The sequence below is a fragment of the Callithrix jacchus genome, chromosome 2 (genome assembly GCF_049354715.1).
Source record: "Callithrix jacchus isolate 240 chromosome 2, calJac240_pri, whole genome shotgun sequence".
Taxonomy (NCBI): Eukaryota; Metazoa; Chordata; class Mammalia; order Primates; family Cebidae; genus Callithrix; species Callithrix jacchus.
This window is the reverse complement of record NC_133503.1, coordinates 204,597,556-204,618,670: the sequence shown is the minus strand read 5'-3', so window position 1 is coordinate 204,618,670 and position 21,115 is coordinate 204,597,556. Positions and strand designations below refer to the sequence as shown.

The window sequence follows — 21,115 nt, the reverse complement described above, 5'->3', positions numbered from 1 at the left end:
CAGTAGCCGTAGGTGGCTGTGGGCCTGGCTGCGCGTCTGCGGCACAGACATGGAATGACCTGGAGACCAGCTGCGTGTGCCCGAAGGAGAGCTCAGGGTGATGGGAGGGGATGAGAAAACTACAGCGGTACCCCGTTCACAGGGCACCAGCTCCCACGTGGGTCTCTCCTGAACCAGCCGTGACAACTGAAATCCCTGCACTGGCTACTGACCACCTGTTGCTTCTGCTCTGAGGCCACCACCATGTTGACACTATGGAGCTGCCTGTCCAGGAGAATGTGGGCACTTTGAGAGCTGTCTCCTCCCCTGTGGAGGCTGCACAGAGGTGGCTTCACCACCCGGTAAACCGTGCTTTCACCGAGGTTTCAGGGTTTCTACTGTGTAGCCTACACAAAATATTATTTTTCAGCTATACACTAAAAAGGAAATGAGTATGGGTCCAGGCGGAGGCCAAGATGAAAGTGAATGCTGTGACTTGGGCAGGTCTCCCAAGAACAGGGATTACCCGTGGCTGTGAGAGAACTGGGCCACCTCTGCATGGAGAAGCCCATTGGGGCTCAGCGGAGCCCTGGACATTCAGAAACAAAACAAACCATCCACGAATAAGGAGAAAAGCAACAGGAAGACCTTTACAAACTGACCTGAAGGACAAAATGTACAAAGGTGCATCTGACCAACAGGCAAGCCCTTTTCAGCTCTGGCCTGCAGGGGTCCTTATCCAGGGTCAATCCCTACCCCAGCCTTCTTCCTTCCTGCCGGCACCAAAGACAATTTGCAGCCACTCCAACAGAACGGTCACCAGCAAGGGAGGAAACACAGCTGGAAGTCGATTTTCCTCTTGGAATGAACCTGCGACAACGCTGGATGAGAGGAATCTCCTGGAAACACAGGCTTGGATCCTCTGCCCCACCTGACCCCAGGCTCTGCCTGGCTCTAACCACACATGCAGGCCCCTTTTCTATTTAACCGTGCTGGACGCAGGGGCCAGGGTCAGGCTCCACTTCCCTGGGCCATTCAGGAAAAGCCACTTTCCTCTTTGGGTGGATGGAGAGGATGGGCATCTGGCCTGCCCTTCTGTGGTCCCCACCTGAATGAGGTGCCTCTTGCTCCTGCCTGGAGAACGGAGGGAGCAGAGCTTCGGGCAGGAGATGCAGCACTTAAGCTTGCAGCCCTCACACAGAGACCTCCTCCCCAAGCCCTGCAGGGACAAGAGGCTTCTTCTGAAAGCACCCCTGCAGTGGACTCAGGGTCACTGGCTCCCACTGCACTAAAGGCACACCTGCATCTGCTGTCTGTGGGACTCAGGGTCACTGGCTCCCACTGCACTAAAGGCGCACCTGCATCTGCTGTCTGCAGGACTCAGGGTCACTGGCTCCCACTGCACTAAAGGCACACCTGCACCTGCTGTCTGCAGGACTCAGGGTCACTGGGCTCCCACTGCACTAAAGGCACACCTGCATCTGCTGTCTGCAGGACTCAGGGTCACTGGCTCCCACTGCACTAAAGGCACACCTGCACCTGCTGTCTGCAGGGCTCAGGGTCACTGGCTCCCACTGCACTAAAGGCGCACCTGCATTTACTGTCTGCACGGCTCCCATTACGTGCCTCATGCACATCCACTCCTATACTGAAAACCAGCAAGCTGCACGCCCTGCCATCCTGACAGTGATAGGGCCCCTTGGAGAGGATGGCCCACTCTGATGGAGATTCTTTCACCTTCACAGGGACAGAGGTCGTTTCTCTCAGTTGGCACCACTCTGAAGTCAGAACTCCGCCCTTCTATGGAGCTGCATCAGGTTTCATGAAATTAATGTTTTCGACTTTTAAATTAAAACACAAAACAAAATCCCCATTGAGAAATTCCTGTAACGACTGGGCTTTAAAAACTGTCCCTAACACAGGCAAATTACGGAGATATGGTGGGTTCTAGGTCATCGTGATAGGGAGTCATGCGACATTTCTGGTTGCCCAGTGCATATGTTACGTTTAGTGCAATTGCTGTTGTCTATTAAGTGTGCAATAGCACGATGTCTAACACATGTATATGTCTTAATCTAAAACAGTCACTAAAAATGCTATTGATCATCTGGGCCTTCAGCGAACTGAAGTCTTCCTGCTGGTACGCGGTTCTGGCTGTGCTGAAGGCTGCCGACTGATCAGGGTGGTATTGCTGAAGGCTGGGGTGGCTGTGGCAATTTCTTAAAATAAGACCCCAGTAAACTTGGCCGCACCGATTGATTCTGCCTATGATGAAAAATTTCTGTGCAGCATGTGATGCTTTCTGTAGAACTTCTTTCAAAATTAGAGTCAATCCTCTCAAACCCTTCTGCTACTTCTCAAGTAGGTTTATGTAACATTCGAAATCCTTTGCTAACATCTCAACAATGTTCCCAGCGTCTTCGCTAGGAGCAGATTCTGTGTGAAGGAACCACTTTCTCTGCTCATCCATAAGCAGTGACTCCTCATGTGCTCATGTTCTGACCCGAGGCTGCAGCAATCCAGTTCCACCTTCAGGCTCCACTTCGGATTCTAGTTCTCTTGGTGTTCCCAGCACACCTGCAGTTTCTTCCTTCACTGAAGTCTTGAAGCCTTCAGAGTCATTTGCGAGGGTTGGAATGAACCTCTTTCAAACTCCTGCTAGTGTTGACATTTTGACCTCCTCCCATGAACCATGAATATTTTCAATGGCGCATACAACGGTGAATGCATTCCAGAGGTTTATGGGATACTTTGTAGCTACAGCCTGAAAATGTATTTCTGAAATCATAAGACTTGAAAGTTGAAACTCCTTGGGTCCTTGGGCTGTGGGATGGATGCTGTTAGCATGGAGACAACCTTCATCCCCTTGTTATTGTTACCAGAGCTCTGGGGGCCCAGGTGCATTGCCAGTGAGCAGCAGTATTTTGAAAGGAATCTTTTTTTCTGAGCAGTAGTTCTCAAGAGTGGGCTTAAAACATTCGGTAAACCATGAGCTGTAAACAGACATGCTGCCATCCAGGCTTTGCTGTTCCATCTACAGAGCAAGGCCAAGTAGATTGAGCAGGATTCTCCGGGGCCCTGGGCTGTTCAGAACGGTCCATATACATCAGCTTCTACCGCAAGTCCCGGCTGCACCAGCTCCTAACAAGAGAGCCAGACTGTCCTTTGAAGCCAGGCGCTGACTTCGCCTCTGGCCAGGGAGGTCCTAGGTGGCGCCTTCTGCCAGTAGAAGGCTATTTTATGTACCCTGAAAATCTGCTGACGAGCAAAAGCACCTTCATCAATGGGCTTAGCCAGAACTTGTGGGTTACTCGCTGCGGCTCCTCCGTCAGCACCTGCTGCTTCACCTGCCCGTTCCTGTTACGGAGACAGCGTTTTTCCTCCAACCTCGTGGACCCAGCTCTGCCAGCTGCAGGCTTTTCCTCTGTAGCTGTCTCAGCCTTCACAGAGCAGTTTGGGCCTCACTCTGGGTCACGCTTTGGCTTAAGGGCATGTTGTGGCTGCTTTGAGATTCTACCCAGACCACAAAAGCTTTCTCCATGTCAGCGATAAGGCAGCTTTTCTTTCTTATTACTGACGTGTTCACTGGAGCAGCACTTTTAATTTCCTTCAAGAACTTTCCCTTCACATTCACAATGTGGCTAACTGGCACTCAGCCCGTCTTGGCTTTCGACCTGCCTTCCTCAGCAAGCTTCAGCTTAATCATCCCTAGCTTTGGATTTAAAGTGAGAGACAACGGCTCTTCCTTTCAGCTGAGCGCTTAGAGGCCACTGCCAGGTTGTCAGTTGGACTGATCTCAATACTGCTGTGTCTCGGGGAGAGGACGGCCCGAGCAGAGGCAGTGAGACAGGGGAACAGCCAGTTGGTGGGGCAGCGCACACGTATGGATTAGCTTCCTGTCATCTGGGCGCAGTTCATGCTGCTCTAAATAATCACAACCGTGAGACCAGCGGTCACTGATCACAGGCTGCCGTAACATGAACACTGAAAAAGCCTGAAATATTGTGAGAATTACCCACATGTGACACGGAGACAGGAAGTGAGCTCACGGTATGAGAAATACTAAAACGTGACCCAGAGCCACCAAAGTGAGCTCACGGCGCTGGAAAATGGCACCGACAGCCTTGCTCAGCACGGGAATGCCACAAACACAAAGTAACGGTAACGCTCAGCAACACGAGTCAGAGTGAAGCAGCGCCCTCACTCCCCTGCTGCCCTGACCAGGCCAAGTGTGCTCTGGGAATGAGGAAATCAGTGCCTTTCCATTCCTATTAGACAGCCGCCAGAGTTCCCCTTGGCATCATTTGGGAACAGGAGCCTCTCATGCTATCCATAGGAAAGAAGGACAAGGAAAATTGAGGGGCTGCCCATGAAGCCCACAGCAGTCCTGGCCCCACCACAAGTGATTCCAGATGGGCCAAGGGACAAAGAGCCCCGGCTGAGAGAACCACCCACGTCACCTCCACCTGGGCCATCCTCAGCCTCTCCTAATGAGCCCGTCCTGGGTGGCACCTCTCTCCAGGCCAGCATGGCACATGTGTCATTCAACTCAGAACCCTGAATGACACAGAGGCCAGCCCCATCCCAGATGAAAACCAAGGTTGGGGAAGAATGTGTGCACTCTGCCACCCTGGGGTGCCGCCGTCCTCGCAGCGGGCAGGGGAGGAGAATGTGCTCCCAACACTGCCTCCCAGGACTCGCTACGGGAGTGGGAAACCCGCTGGGAGGAGGCACTGCCAGTGTCTCTCTGCTCTTGACCAACTCCACTCCCCGAGTGGGGCTGCACCGGGCAGCTGCCCAGGCCCAGGAGCATGAGGCTGCATCTCCCTCCCACATTCCTTGGTGAGGGTTTGGCTGACAGCAGCAGACCCTCCAAGGGCCCTGATGTGATGAAACATGACTCCCAGTATTTGGAGTGGGGTTTTAAGAGAATTCTGAATTACAACAATGGAAATGGGGCCACTCTTGCCCCCTAAAAAACCGTGCAAGATGCTCAGAGTCCGTTTGGAATGGAGGGCTCCTAAATAATCAGTGAGGCCCATCAGCAATCTCTCCTTGAGTGAACGCATTCCCCTGGCTCCCGCCTGCTCTGCTATTTCTGTTGTTCAAAGCTGCCTGTGGCAGGGTTGCATGGAGCTTTGGGAGACACACTGCCACACCCATTTCTACCCTCAGGCACATGCGCTGGGAGGGAGGAGGCAGGAACACGGGGGGTGGGGGGGGGTGGGGGGAGGGGGGGCACCCAGATGAATCTGCAGGGTGTCAGGTGAGTGTGAACAAAGTGACTTGGAAGTTGGAGCTGCGCGCACTCTGACGGGCCCCATGGTGGCTGCATCTCCCCCGGGCTCTCTGGAGCAGCAAGTTCCCAGCCATGCCCAGACCTGCTGCAGCAGGAGCCTGGGGGTGGGGCCGGTGGACCGAGGTTGAGGCAGCTTCCAGGTGGCTCCTGTAGCTCAGGTCTGGCAGCCACCTGGGGGAGGGGAGGCTCTAGCTGCACTGGACAGACCTGTGCAGGAGGAAGCACTAGGATAAATCCAGGTGGGAAGACCTGGTTGCAAGGACAAGTGTGGGGGGAAAGGGTCAGTGAGGGATGGAAGGTGCTGCGAGGGAGAGAGGGAGAGTGTGTGAGCTGAAGGCACTGCTGGCCATGCAGGCGGGGAGCCTGGGATCACGTGATGCGAGGACGCTCCCTCTCTTCCTAACTGCATGCACAAGCATCGTGTAAGGAGCACCAGTCACCTTATAGATTAAATGTGCAGCCACCACTCCACCCTGCCAGACACAGTAAGGGCACTAGGAAGTATCACACAGGCAGATGTGCAAAGGCAGGTGTGGAGGCCGCCGCTCCGCCCAGGTCAGTGCCCTGTGGGATTGTTTAGGTGCACAGGGAACACAGGGCCTGGGGTGACCAACAGCTGCAGGCAGGTCTGGAAGAATCAGTCATGTGTCTTCCAAACATCTGAGAGGGTGAATGTCATCAGATGAGAACAAGGGATGCACAGCACAGGCCAAGCATGCCTCACAGACACTCATGGGCTGGCTCCTGTGCCTCTGCAAGAACGACTTTTCCTAGCGCTGCTGGCTATTTTAAATCCAGAGAGCAACGCTCTGGGAGACGCCCCTCACTCAGCAATGCAGGAAGGAGCTGCTCACTTACTCGGCCATGACTCGCCGCACGTTGCTGGCATACAGCGCCGGGTTCCTCTTCTCCTCCTCGGAAGGGCTGTACACAGGAAGGAACTGAGCACACAGAGAAGCTGCGTTACTTCCACAGCGTCACGAGGCACTGACCTCAGCACCACCACCACAGGGACAACTGGGAGTCTGACAAAACTAAGATCTGCCGAAACAACAACCATTAGAACCATCTTCAAAGCTGTCATGTGCACACGTGTATGCACGGTCACCCCTATAATGAGGTGTGAACTGCACGTGTGCACCTGAACACTCAGCCCATGATGCGTGAGCCACAACCGTGTGCACCTGAACACTCAGCCCATGATGCGTGAGCCACACACGTGTGCACCTGAAGACTTATTCCATGTGTGAGCCACATGGTGTGCACCTGAACACTCAGCCCATGATGCGTGAGGCGCACATGTGTGCACCTGAACACTCCATGTGTCAGCCGCACAGGTGTGCACCTGAATACTTACTCCATGTGAGTCGCATGTGTGCACCTGAATACACATGATGCATGAGCCGCACACGTGTGCACCTGAACACTCACATGTGAGCCACACATGTGTGCACCTGAACACTTACTCCATGTGTGAACCGCACGTGTACACCTGAACACACATGATGCATGAGCCACATACATGTGCACCTGAACACTCCATGAGGTGTGAGCCGCACATGTGTGCACCTGGACACTTACTCCATGTGTGAAACGCACGTGTGCACCTGAACACACATGATGCATGAGCCACACACAAGTGCACCTGAACACTCCATGAGGTGTGAGCCGCACACGTGTGCACTGAACACTCAGCCCATGATGCGTGAGCCGCACACGTGTGCACCTGAACACTCACACCGCCAGTGCCCCTTAGGAGCACCTGCTGCCCACACCGGGCAAACTCTTTTATGAAATATTTTAGTTGCATGTGTCTCATCTTTCAACACCCTGCTCCCTAACCTCACAGAGGGGCTTATGCCCATTTCTCACAGTTCAGGTTTTGTGGTGGGGACAGCATAGCGCCTCATTCCTAAATTTGGAATAGACTACTGGCAGCTTTTGCCACCTCCTCTATTTTGAAATTAAAAGAACTTGTCCAATGAACTCCTTGCCTGAATGGCGCTTCCACGGCATTTTACATGACCATGACACACAGTGCACACCACACCATCCCGGATGTCCTTTTCTCTAACACGGAACATTTGAGAAGACAGGAGCATCCTGAAACCCAGGTTCTCACTGCTGTCTCTCGAAACTCCGTACACAGACGTGGCTCCACGCAGCAACACCAGCATCTTGAGTGAACAACATGAGTAAGGGCAGAGCCATTCTGCAAAGCCATTGTTTCTTTTCAACTCTTAAAATTAGAAACCAGCCTGTAACACAGCCGTTTAACACCAGCTACATTACCCATTATAAAGAACGGTGCATTTAAAAAATCCTATCTAGCTGGGTGTAGGAGTTCACGCCAGTGATCACAGCACTTTGGGAGGCCGAGGAATGAGGATCGCTTGAGCCCAGGAGTTTGAGACCAACCTGGGCAACAAAGTGTGAACCTGTCTCTACAAAACGAGCAAACAGAAAGTAAAACGAAATGAAAAAATCGGCTGGGCACAGTGGCAGGTGCCTGTGGTCCAATTACATGGGAGGCTGAGGTAGGGAGATCATGTGAGCCCATGCAGAGCAGGACAAAACACACACACACACATACACTCACACATACACACACACTTACACACAGACACACACACACACACACTCACACACACACACCCAAATCTTATCCAAGTGGTCACTTCACAGCAATGTAAAATAGCCAGGGGCTCCTCCTGAGACGTGGAAGACAGGAAGCAAGACAGATGACATGTCACATTTCCAAGGCTTATCTGGGCATCCCGGGGAAACCCTGCATCTGTTATCAAGCACTGCGAGGAGCCCCACGGAACACTGTATCCATACGAACCTCGATTTCCACTTGATTGTGAAACTGACACAGCGTGAGCCACAGGATTTCCAGCCTTAAAAACAGATTGAGCAATGTTGAGCAGACGTACAGCACAGGTTAAGAGGTAGATTACTTCCAATTCCGGAGCAAAACCTAGCCCCTCTAGAAGGCGCTGCCGGGCAGTGAAGCCTCCCATGGCGGGGGTGCTATACCTGCCCAGCCCGAGCCCCAGTGTGAGGCAGAGCCGTGGGTAGAAACGCTGCTCTTCTGATTCAACAGCTGCTTGTGTCTTCCATGCGTCTGGCAAGACGTCATTTCCTGTGTGTTCTCCAGCTCAGGAGACCTCGTGCGGCCCACTCCTGTCCCTCCTTGCCGTCCCCAGGGAGCACAGGCCCTACGTCATGCCACCCCTCCAGCCTGGCTCCAGAGTTCCCAACCTCAGAACTGGGGTCACCCTGCCTTTGCTGCAGGAGTTGGCGTGGGAGACGTCCAGAGTTGCATCCCAGGGCCACACTCACGCCCTGACAGATAGCCCACCTCCTCTCAGCCCCAACCCTGTTTCTGCCCGGTCATGCCAGCCCTAGCCCTAGGCCCCAGGGACCCCAGAGCCCCCATTCCTGCAGAGCCCCTTCCCAGCTCTGCTCCCAGCCGGGAGCCTCCACACACCAGCCTGGGAAGCAATGACCCCAACACCTTCACCTTAACACACCAGTGGACCCACGCCCTTCCCAATACCTGGGGCAGACCTGCTCTCTCTTGGATCTCCTCTCTCCCTCTGCCCTCCCCTAATGAGCCCGTGACCCTGGGCTGCTTCTCTCTGGCTCCTTCCTGTTTCCATGGGGTTGTTAACCGTTGCATAACTAATCTTCCGTGTCTGTGCCGGGGGGACAGGGACACTGACTGCAGTGGGGGCTGGCCTCCCATCCAGCTCTACTCACCTCCACCTGTGCAGATGGGGTCCCCCCAGACACCCCTAAATCTCCACTTTCCTTACCAGGGGCCACCAGGTGGACGACGGTAATTACTGAGCTGGCAAACCGGAAAGTGGAACGGAAGACTCAGTTCCCTCCCTAATGCTGCTGCCGAAGATGTGAAACTTAAGTCTCCAGAACCCAGGAGTGTCAGGACTGGGCCACATCTCACAATGGGCTGAACCTAAAGGCCGTCCAACACAGCTCTCACAATTGCGGAAGTGACCAGCATGCACGGTGGACCCCAAGCAGCCCTGTGCGCAGAGTAACAGGACAAACAAGACAAGGGGGTTTGACTTACGCTCCAGGTCCTTGCCACGTCCATGTGATGGTGTCCTGGGGAGGAAGGGGCAGAGCCAGTCAGCACAGAGCCTGCGGCCAGCACCTGTGCCTGTGCCTGCCAGCCTCTCCCTGCACCTCCCAGCCCAGAGAGCCACTGTAGCCAGGGAGAAGGGATGAGAGTGCTAGAACTCCAGCTTCCCAGACCCCCTGAGGATCCGGACTAGCCCCCTCCAGGTCCTCAAAGCCCCTGATGATACAGGCCCCGGACCCATCTGGTCCTCAGAGCCCCTGATGCTACAGGTCCCAGACCCACCCCACTCCAGGTCCTCAGAGCCCCTGATGATACAGGCCCCAGACCCACCCGGTCCTCAGAGGCCCTGATGATACAGGCCCCAGACCCACCCCACTCCAGGTCCTCAGAGCCCCTGATGCTATAGGCCCCAGACCCACCCCACTCCAGGTCCTCAGAGCCCCTGATGATACAGGCCCCAGACCCACCCGGTCCTCAGAGGCCCTGATGATACAGGCCCCAGATCCACCCCACTCCAGGTCCTCAGAGCCCCTGATGCTACAGGCCCCAGACCACACCCCTCCAGGTCCTCAGAGCCCCTGATGCTACTGGCCCCAGAGCCCCCCCAGGTCCTCAGAGGCCCTGATGATACAGGCCCTGGACCCACCCCCGATCTAGGTCCTCAGAGCCCCTGAGAATCCAAGACCCAGACCAGCTCCTGCCAGGTCCTCAGAGCCTCTAAGGACCCAGAGAAGCACCTCCTTACAGACCCCCCAGAGCTCCCCCAAGTTCCCCGAGCCATCTCTTAAGAGGTTCCCAGAGCCCCCTGGACCTGGGAGAAAGGTCCTCCCTCCCTCCATGCTCTCCTCTCTCCTCACAGGCCTGGGGACACTGATTCCAGCGTGCGCCCTGGAGCCTGGCCCTCTCCCACCCCCTGCTCTCTCCAGATGCTCTGGATGATCCCCTGACCACTGTGCATGTGCAGGCCGCCCCTGGGCGCTTTGGAAGCCCCATCTTCAGCCTCAGCTCTGCCGGGCGGAGGCCACACAGCAGGGCCCAGATACCGTCATCCCGGGGTAGACACTGCTCCCCTGACAACTAAGCTCAGTGCTCCTGGGAGCATCCAGTAACAGTGTTGCTTTAAACAGTGATGAAACCATCTTAAAATGTAGCAATCTGGATTTCTGCACACAGATCAGTCTGTTATCCTCGGGCTGAATGTTTTGCTCGAAGGAGCTGCATCATGGTTTCTGCAGCAGAGGCAGGAAGGGCTCCTTGGCCAGGAACCTGGCTGACAAACGCAAGCTTCAGTAAGAAAGACGAGGCCTGTCGGTTGGTCATGTGGCTAACGGCCCTGACTCCCTTTTACCACCGACCATCAGCCCTCAGGGCAGAGAAACCCGCAGGCATCGCCAGAACAGGCCCTGAGGCAGAGGGGCCGGAGCCTGGCACCCAGAGGTCACCTGTGTTTCTGCCCAACTGCGTCTGGACCTATGAGGTTTTTTTTCAGTGAACTTTCTTTTGCCGTCACAAAGAGGAAGTGCTATAGACGGGAAGCCCCTGTGACGGGCAGGTGCTCTGCCAGGAACCTGCAGTGAGCCCAGCACCAGCGGGCTGTGGGGAACTCCAGTCCGCCTGAGCTGTTTTTATGCTCCAGGAGCCCATGAAGGAGCGAGGATGTGTGGGAGCAATTGCAGCGAAGGGGAGACACAGCTGGCACCAAATGAATGCCCTGAGCTCAGTGGCAGGCTTGGGAGGCAAGGCCGCCAAAGTGGGGAGGAAAATGGAACCGGAAGTTTTCTGAGCATCTGAGAGCACCTGGAGGAAGGTGCGGCTGCCTTACAGGTATGGAAACAGAGGCATGTGGGCAGGGCAGGGGCTGGGGTGGGGCCTGGGGCAGAGGTGGGGCCCAGGGCTGGGGTGGGATGGGGTTGGGACGCAGGGATGGGGACAGAGTCAGGGCAGGCTGAGCCTCCTCTGGAGGCAGCAAGACCCCATGGGGAACTGCTCTGGGGCCTCATCCAGGCTTTCTTCCCCAATGTGGGGTCCACCACCTTCACCCCAGGAGCTACTGACCCCTAACACCTTCCTAATTTTGTTCTCTTAAACCAAGCAAAACCTGGGCACTAAATGGTAAGACCACCGAAATGACAAAGCCACCTTTCTCTCCAGCTGTGTCTGCCTTCCAGAACTTAAACATTTAAGTCCTGAACTAGGCACTGAGAGCTACTGGGCCCTGGCTGGTGGTGTGAGGTGGCAGTCCCTCTCCGAAATGTCAGGTTTGGGCACAAAGGAAAGGGCAGCTGCTTCAGGACCTACGGAAGCAGGGCTCTGTGTGGATACTGGGATCACTGTGGAATCACAGGGTTGATCAGGGACACGTGCATAGAACAGGCTACACTCAGGGACACGGTGTGCCGAGCCCAGGGCTCAGCCCATCCTGTCCTCTCCAGCACCGAGACAGGTGCCGTGGCGTAGATAAAGCATACGGGGAGACAGTGACACAGGTGCACGGAGGCAGCTCGCAGTTCCCATTCCCCGAGAATTCACCTGGAAGCTGGCCCCTGGAGAACACAACTCACCAGTTTATTTGGATATCGTAAAACCACAGGCTGGACGGGAGCTCCGGGGATGAATGCACCTGCCGGGAAAGGAACAGTGGTGTTGCCCACAGCAGCCTGCACAGGATGGTGTGTGCTGTGTTTCCCATGCTGCTCTTGGGCTAAGAAGGAGCTTTTCTGTCTAGGCCTTCCTGGTCAGCAAGGTCACTCCATGCCTGGACTATCTTAACATCTGTATTGGCCGTAAACATCCAGCATCACAGCACGGATGGTCGGGAAACTCGGCCAGGAGCACTCCTGGGCTGAGGGGCACTTTCTATTAGAGCACCGTGCACAAGCTAGAAGGCGTCTGTGGGAAGTGGGGGGGGGGGGTCCTCCAGGTATCTGCCATGCCCATCCATGTGATGGAGTTAGGGTCAACCCCCACCAGGCACACACATCTGCCTCAGGGCTCCACCTGCTGCCGTCACCGGCTCTCAGGCTCAGCTGGAAGGACAGGAGGATGTGGTCACAGCTGCGGCAGCACCTGCCTGGGACCTGCCTTTCTTTCTCAGCGGCTGTCACCTGATGGGCTCCCAAGGAACCAGGAGGAGCCCCAGAGAGGCCCAGCTAGAGCCACAGGCCACGGAGGCTCAAGAACTTCCCCGTTCACACTGGAATTACAGCTGCACCCAGCAGCCGCTCCGCCTTCTCACTGGCCAGAGTTGTACCTTGTGAGCTGGAACAAGGCACCACAGACTCTGTAGATTCTGTTTCTATGTTAAATTCTATTGAAAGCTCTATTTAAAGACTTTTTTTAAACCGGAAAACTCACGCATCAGAAGTACTAAAGTTTTAGAAAAGGATGGGTGGCGTGAGGAGGGCTCCCCTGCCCGGTGACCTGAGGGCACACTCCCTGCCCGGCGACCTGAGAGTACGCTGGTGGATCCCCAGGCAGGACTTTCTTCCCAGGCTGCCAGTGAGGGCAACCGTGGGGCCAGGAATTTGGGGTTGGGCCTGGCTGTGGGATTCTGCACCACTCTGGGAGAAGGAGCCCTTGCTTGCCCCAGGGCTACAGGAGCGTCTGTCCCTAGGCCGACTCTCCTTTCACGGTGGCCTGAGGCGAGGCCAGTGTCAGGGCTGTGACCTTGAGCTGACAGCCCAACCCGCTTGGCTTTTGCCCCGTGCAGGACATCCACCTGCAGCCCTGGTGTCCAGCCTAGGCTGTGTGCCGTGGCTTCCCGTGTGAGTCCCTAGGCTGTGTGCCATGGCTTCCCATGTGAGTTCCTAGGCTGTGTGCCGTGGTTTCCCGTGTGAGTCCCTAGGCTGTGTGCCGTGGCTTCCCATGTGAGTCCCTAGGCTGTGTGCCATGGCTTCCCATGTGAGTTCCTAGGCTGTGTGCCGTGGCTTCCCGTGTGAGTCCCTAGGCTGTGTGCCGTGGCTTCCCGTTTGAGTCCCTAGGCTGTGTGCCGTGGCTTCCCGTGTGAGTCCCTAGGCTGTGTGCCGTGGCTTCCCGTTTGAGTCCCTAGGCTGTGTGCCGTGGCTTCCCGTGTGAGTCCCTAGGCTGTGTGCCATGGCTTCCCATGTGAGTTCCTAGGCTGTGTGCCGTGGCTTCCTGTGTGAGTCCCTAGGCTGTGTGCCGTGGCTTCCCATGTGAGTCCCTAGGCGGTGTGCCGTGGCTTCCCCTGTGAGTCCCTAGGCCTGTGTGCCGTGGTTTCCCATGTGAGACCGTAGGCTGTGTGCCGTGGCCTTCCGTGTGAGTCCTTAGGCTGTGTGCTGTGGCTTCCCCCGTGAGTCCCTAGGCCTGTGTGCTGTGGCTTCCCCTGTGAGTCCCTAGGCTGTGTGCCGTGGCTTCCCGTGTCCAGTGCTGGGCTGCCCCTTCCCCGCTGTGGGCTCAGCAGCACACGGGAGTGAGCTCACGTGGTTCACCCAGCACTTCTGTGCGCCCAGGATGGGTGGCTGTGTCAGGGGAGGTGGAGGATGGCAGGGCTGGCACAGACCCAGGCTCAAGCCCCAGCTCCCATGCCCAGCAGCTGAGTCTCAGCCCCCAGGATGTTCAGTGTGGAGAAGACAGTCCTCACTGCCTGGGACTGAGCCCAGGAGATGCATGGAGGGCCCAGACTGGCTGCAGTGATAGCAGCTTTGTTGCTGGAGCTCAGCGGACCATCTCGACCACGTGTCAATGGGACATTACAGAAACTCAGTAAGAAGCAAAGGAAACCTCAACACACTGGGGACCTCTCAGAAAAGTCCCCAAGAGCACAGAAACCTCCCATGAGCCTGAAAGGTCAGTGACTTCACAGAAACCGGTGGGAAAGCCTGCAGGGTTTTCTGGTCCCCCTAGTGTCCCAGGGGCCCCCGAGGATCAGCAGCACCCAGATCCCGTTGGCACCGTGCACCCAGGCCAGACTGCACAAGGGCTAGGCTGGGAGAAACCAAGATGAGGGCGTCCAAGCCCAGGGCTTCTGAATGCGGGGACAAGGATGATGGGAGAACGTGCAGGCTTCTAACTGCACAAAAACCTCCATATTCACACACACCTTGTGCTTGGCATGGGTCTGTTTACTAGTTGTGATGGTGAGGCTGGGAGACGGCTTAGCAGAGACCCCTGAAGACCCCCCAGAAGGCCATCACCCCTTATTCACCCCGACCGTCCCCGCAGTCTACCCCACAGGGAGAAAGTATACCATGGCTCAGGGAGAGCCGTGTCTATATCTGCTCACAGCCAGTAAAAGGAAGGTGCCGTGGCCCAGGGAGAGCTGCGTCCACATCTGGGCACAGCCCACACAAGAGGCTGCGTGGCCCGGGACAGCTGAGTCTGCATCTGGGCACAGCCCATGCAGGAGGCCTTGTGGCCCAGGACAGCTGCATCCGCTGCCGGCAGCCACACTTGCAGGCCTGGCCTCCGCATCCTCGGGCAGTCGGTAGTGTTGCTGGGCCCCCGCCGCATCCCCACTGCCTTCTTGCTGTCCTTGCTCTGCTCTGAGAGCTCAGAGTTGGAGGGCAGGTGGGGTGTGGGCATGTGGAAGGTGTGGGCCCAGCACCTTCCAGGAGGGGCCTCCGGGCACCCAGCCAGCTGATCCTGCTCTAGTGCCCTCTGACAAGGAGGGTGAGTGTGGCACTGGAGAGGAAGGCCCCGCATGGGCCTGTTTCAGGTGCAGCTCAATCCCTGCAAAGCCCTGAGGGTCCTGGCCCTGCTGAAACCCACCACATCCAGCAGACCCCCTGGGGCTCTCCTGAGCTCTGTCATCACCACCTCAGAGGTGGCCAAGGCCAGGGTCACAACAGGGGGCCTCAGGTGAACAGTGCAATGCAGATGGGAAACGCTCAGGAGAAAGAAGGCGTCCGGGCCGAGGAGCCTAGCGGAGGCTCAGGAGCATGAGGCTGGAGACTGGGTCCGATGCGGGAAGGTCTCTGGGGATGAAGGTGGGGAGTTGGCAGTGGTGCCCAAAGAGGGGTGACCCCAGCAATGTGACCCCAACATGAGGCAATGTGATGGAAGGTGGAGGGAGGGGCCTGAGTGGGGGGTTGCCGTGGAGCTGAGGGAGTCTGAGCCCGGGACCCCAGACAGGCTGTGGGTGCCTCTGGTGTCAAGCTCACAGAGGGAGACCCCTGGCTCTGGAGGGGTGCACCTTGAGGTGTCAGGATCATGCACCATACGCCAATTTCACCTCAAAACAGGAGGATCCAAACCTGACTAAAAAGCACCCAGCTAGGACGAGTGAGGGCTACAAGATTCCCAACACGACTCCACGACTCGAGGCCACGGGAGCCCTGCGCCTCAGCGTGACACGGGAACTCATGGCTGGACCCGCTGGAAACAGAGACGGGGGTGGGATCCAACCGCCGTGTGGTCTCCACAGACGCTGTGGAACCCACCTGCGGAACAGTGAGTGCCCTTCCAGGGCGGCACACAGAGATCTCCTGCAGGGCACTGCTGCCACTCCCCACGGTTTTGTGATATGCGTTGAGAGGTGTGCACACGCCCTCCTCACGTCTACACCAGGGCCACCAGCTCCACAGGGCAAGGCGACAGCCCTTCCCAGGGGCCTCCCTGCAGGCATGAGGCTCCCCTCCCCAGGAACACCTGTCCTTGAGATAGGCCCAGCAGTGACCCCAACCCCACACCCGCCATGGACAAGACCTGACCTGCTTGCCAGCTGTCTTCTGCCTGGGGCCCTGGAGATACGGCCTGCTTTCAGCCCTCACCAAGGTCGCCCATGTCATGGTCCTGGCTCACAGGCTGTGCTCAGGCATGGGCCCAGTGTAGTGGGGGCACATGAATTCTTGGGTCACTGGGTGTCACCTCCACCCTCTACGTCTCTGGTTCTGAAGGACTCAGAACCACATGCGGTGAAGACAATGGAACAGGAAGACCCAGCACCTTCCCCTCAGCTGCACTTTAAACCTCTGCTAGTGACACCTACCACCTGCCTGCCGCGCCGAGGAGGGTGGAGGACGAAGGCACGCGCATCTGAGCAGGAGAGGATGGCCACAGGCCCACACAGGCAAGCGACTGCATACTGCCTCTACCCAGCTCCCAAAAAAGCTGGGATACTCAGGGTGCGGCTCAAGGGGCAGGGCAGCCGGTGCCAGTCAAAGCAAGGTACTGGCTTCTCCACGTGGCTCCGGCCCAACCCAGTTTGTGAGAGCCATCACTTTCTAAATCACCCAAGGGAGACGACAGGATCCTGGCGGACCTTCCGACATGCCCAACGGCGTGCAAAATTCCAAGCAGACTCAGCAGAAAGAATGGTGGGCTGTTGCCCGCTCATTGCAACGTTTCCCATGTCAGGGGTGGAGACCCCAACACTAGACCCGGGTGGCCGCTGTGGGAGAGACCCAAGTTCACATGCATTTGAGTCCCCCTCCTCAGGGAGAAAGAGCGCTGTCTAACTGGGGACTTGGGAAGCTGAGGACATGTGGATTTGAGCATGGCTCGCAGGGATTCCCCTGGGATTCCCAGGAGCAGTGCGGAGCGAGCTGCAGGCTCAGAAGGGAGCCCTGAGCCATTCAAAGGCAAGGAGGCCCATTCTGGACCAAAGACACCCCAGCCTGGATCTCAAAGCAGACGAAAATCTTTATCTCTACCATCCTGGAAACGACCTGAAATCCTAACTTCTCCATCCTCCGGCAAACATGATAATCCTCGACTCAAATCATAACATTTATTTCGTGACTTTTCTTAGAAACACCTCTAAGAACCCCAGCACACAGGAGAAAAGCAGAAACTGTTCTTATTTGCCCAACACATTATTAAAAACATCACTTGAATATTTTCCTTTTCTGTAGGGGAAAAATAAACAATTAAGAAAACCACATACCAGGTTTGAAGGTAATTAGGCAGGTCCTGTTCGTACAAGTTCCTTCTGGAAAAATCATTATCTTGAAGTAGGAGAGAAAAAGACCAGCATTAAACTGTACACAAGTATAATTCAGAACTTACGGTGCCAATCTTCACAATATATTTTCTTGGCTGCTGACCCAAGTTAGATACTGTAATCATATTCAGTATCTAAATTATTAAAATGCATTATGGGAGCGCACACTGATTTCCACTCTACTGCTTTTTACTGAAGTGCGGCAGCAGTGGAAATACACAAAGAGCACCTGCCTCCTTCAAACGCAGCTCCTGGAAAGCAGGGAAATCTCAGTGCCCACCTTTCAGCCACTGTGAGAAGCAGGTGCTAAATATAACACAGTTAGCACAGCAGAAGCACCCCTCGGGGGAACAGCGCTCGTTCTCATCAGGAGAAGGGAGAGACGAGAACAAAGAAACACAGTGGGAGTGCCTGGCTGATGGACCCCAGCTACGGGCTCAATGGGCAGCAGAGCTGAGCCCTAGTCAGGCAGCGCCCCCCACACTGTGGCTCCAACTCCTCTGATTCACACTGACCTGCAGTAGCAGAAACTGCACTCAGACTTGCAGTCCTTCAGTTCTGGACCCCGAAAAGAAGGGAGACCTCAGGCGAGCCAGCAGGGGTGCACCCAGACCACAGGAGGGCCAGCGGGGGTCCACCCAGACCTCAGGTGGGCCAGTGGGATCCACCCAGACCTCAGGTGGGCCAGTGGGATCCACCCAGACCTCATGCGGGCCAGCGGGGATCCACCCAGACCTCAGGTGGGCCAGTGGGATCCACCCAGACCTCAGGTGGGCCAGCAGGGGATCCACCCAGACCTCAGGCGAGCCAGCAGGGGGTCCACCCAGACCTCAGGCGAGCCAGCAGGGGGTCTACCCAGACCTCAGGTGAGCCAGCGGGGACCCACTCTGGCAAGCCCAGGGCCAGGCAGGCCAACTGGGTAAAGGAGGAGGCACAGCCTGTGCTTGTGGGGGCAGAGCGGGGGCACCGGGAAGTCACAGCCCCCGCAAGCGGCTACCCCTAGCCAGACCCTGCAAAGGTTCCTGAGCAAGCAGATCCCAGGCAGTTGTGAAATAGCCAGCTTCTCACGCTGGCTCAGTTAAAGAAGGAGAGCGCCCCGGCTAACGTGGGCTGCACCGCCCTTACAGCTGGGGCGGGGCTTCTCAATGACGGCTGGGAACCAGCACACAGGCCAGGAAACCCTCCAGGACTTTCAGAACCACCTGACACACGGGAGGCCGACACGTCAGACCCAAAACCGCACACCAGGAGGGCGGATCAGCAATGCTCTGTCTGAGTCAGAACTTATGGTCAAAAAGACGACTCAGGAAGCCGACGTGTTTGAGAAAAACGGTTTTCCTTGCTTTAAATTTCAGGCACCGAAACCAAATGCGCCGACAGCACGTCTTGAGCTCACCTACTCACTAAGAGAAGAGAACCAGAATCCAGCCCCAGAGGAAGGGCCCTGGTGTCTTCTTTCTCCCCGTTCTCGAGGTTCACATCTTTTGGAAGAAAACCACCAAAACACAATCAAGACTGCCTCACCTGCGGCCACTTTCCGTTGGACTGTGCCCGTCTCTTGATTTCTTCTACTGTTTTCCTGCGAGAATCCTGGTCTGACCGGGACACGAACACGGGCCGTATGTACCGGATCAGAGCTGGAAGAGAGGAGGGGAGGCAGATCACATGGAATGCATGACTTCCGCCAGGCAGGGCTGGGGAACAAGAGGGCCGCTGCACGGCGCCCAGGGGGGTAGGAGCGCCCAGATACCCCAGGGCCGTGCCACGGGCAGGCTGGGAGTCCTGACCTGAGGGAAAGGGAACAGCACCCAGCCTGCCCAAGTATGCGACAGCACGAAGCCCTGCTGCCTGGGTGCCAAAAATAACAAAAACCATGTCCACGGCACCCACTGAGGAAACGGAGCACAGAACAAAAACCACGTCCATGGCACCTGCTGAGGACACGGAGCACAGAACAAAAATCATGTCCATGGCATCTGCTGAGGACACGGAGCACAGAACAAAAATCATGTCCATGGCATCTGCTGAGGACACGGAGCACAGAACAAAAACCACGTCCATGGCACCTGCTGAGGACACGGAGCACAGAACAAAAACCACGTCCATGGCACCTGCTGAGGACACGGAGCACAGAACAAAAATCATGTCCATGGCATCTGCTGAGGACACAGAGCACTGAACAAAAACCACGTCCACGGCACCCACTGAGGACACGGAGCACGGAACAAAAACCACGTCCATGGCACCTGCTGAGGACACGGAGCACAGAACAAAAATCATGTCCATGGCATCTGCTGAGGACACGGAGCACAGAACAAAAACCACGTCCACGGCACCCACCGAGGACACGGAGCACAGAACAAAAACCACGTCCACGGCACCGACTGAGGATACGGAGCACAGAACAAAAATCATGTCCATGGCACCTGCTGAGGACACGGAGCACAGAACAAAAACCACGTCCACGGCACCCACCAAGGACACGGAGCACAGAACAAAAACCACATCCATGGCACCTGCTGAGGACACGGAGCACAGAACAAAAATCATGTCCATGGCATCTGCTGAGGACACAGAGCACAGAACAAAAACCACGTCCACGGCACCCACTGAGGATACAGAGCACAGAACAAAAATCATGTCCATGGCACCTGCTGAGGACACGGAGCACAGAACAAAAACCACGTCCACGGCACCCACCGAGGACACGGAGCACAGAACAAAAACCAAGTCCATGGCAGCCAGTGAGCACAGAACGGAGTCAAGGAAAGACAGCCGCCAGGAAGCAGAAAGTCTTTAGTACCAGTCTTAATAGAAGACAGGGTCGAAGGTGCCAGGTCCTGTGGCTTGGACCCTGCCCACCCTGTGTGGGTGAACTGCTCCCCTAAAAGGTAAGCTGAAGTCCTCACTCCTGGTATCATGAATGGGACCTTGTTAAAAACAGGTGACAGCAGACGGTGAAGCTAAGGTCTAGGACGAGGGTCCTTATGGGAAGACGAGACAGAGATGGGTAGAGAAGGCCCATGATGAAGGAGGCACTGGAGCAACGTGGCCGCGGCCCCAGCAGGGAGCTGGGAGCCGGGAGGCTGAGGGAGCTTTCAGAAGAGCCCAGTGCTGCCAGCACCTTCATCTGGGGCTTCTGCTTCCAGACGGTGGGAGCACATGTTCCTGTCGTTCTGGGCCACCAGCTGTGTGGGGCTTCGTAGAGCAGCCCCGGTTCTGGTAGGTGCAGGGTAGGGGTACTAGGGACCCTGCCGTGAAGGCTGGTGCTTGGTTAGCCAGGGCACACAGCCACGGCACCTGTCCTTCTGCAAGAGGATTTGAACGTGGCAACCAGCTTCTCAGAAGAGAAACTTCGAAGACTTTACCATGAAACTATCCCTGAGTGGGGCTTCCTTCTTGAGGATGGTGAACCAGAAGCACACTCGGCCCCCCAGACCAACTGAGGGAGTCTTCTGACCCCACCACGGGCTCCCAGGCTGCTGCAGGTCACCCCACCTCTCCACCCCAGTTCAGCTTCCTTAGTGTTTTTATTACTTGTAAGGAGTAGCATTTTATGACTTTCATTCCTTCTTGGAGGTTCTTTCCTCCAAGAGCAGAGAATTGAAGCCAACAAAAGGAAGGTCTTCTATCCTGTGATTACCTGCTGGGTCTGAGGACCCTTCTGTAAAATGAGACACACAGGGGGTCTTTCCTGACTTCAGCCATTTTGCTTTTTCACGATTCCAGGAACCATTTCATCCGTACCCATCGGTTATTCCCGACTGCCAAAAAGGACTAAAGAAGGAGGAAAGGGCAGAATGACGGAGCCGCCTCTCGGCCCTGA

The 21,115-nt window shown here is 56.1% G+C and overlaps 1 protein-coding gene across 2 annotated transcripts in view; it reads right to left on the bottom strand.

Moving 5' to 3' along the window:
- Positions 1–21,115, bottom strand: part of LPCAT1 (lysophosphatidylcholine acyltransferase 1) — a 66,220-nt gene that overhangs the window by 12,808 nt on the left and 32,297 nt on the right. For both annotated transcript variants that reach the window (XM_078365946.1, XM_035291806.3), the window contains 6 exons: positions 18,814–18,926; positions 17,233–17,293; positions 11,951–12,009; positions 9,378–9,412; positions 8,124–8,178; positions 6,137–6,219 (listed from right to left, as the gene is read on the bottom strand). In XM_078365946.1, the coding sequence (XP_078222072.1) occupies positions 6,137–6,219; positions 8,124–8,178; positions 9,378–9,412; positions 11,951–12,009; positions 17,233–17,293; positions 18,814–18,926 (406 nt within the window). The remainder of the gene's footprint in view (positions 1–6,136; positions 6,220–8,123; positions 8,179–9,377; positions 9,413–11,950; positions 12,010–17,232; positions 17,294–18,813; positions 18,927–21,115) is intronic.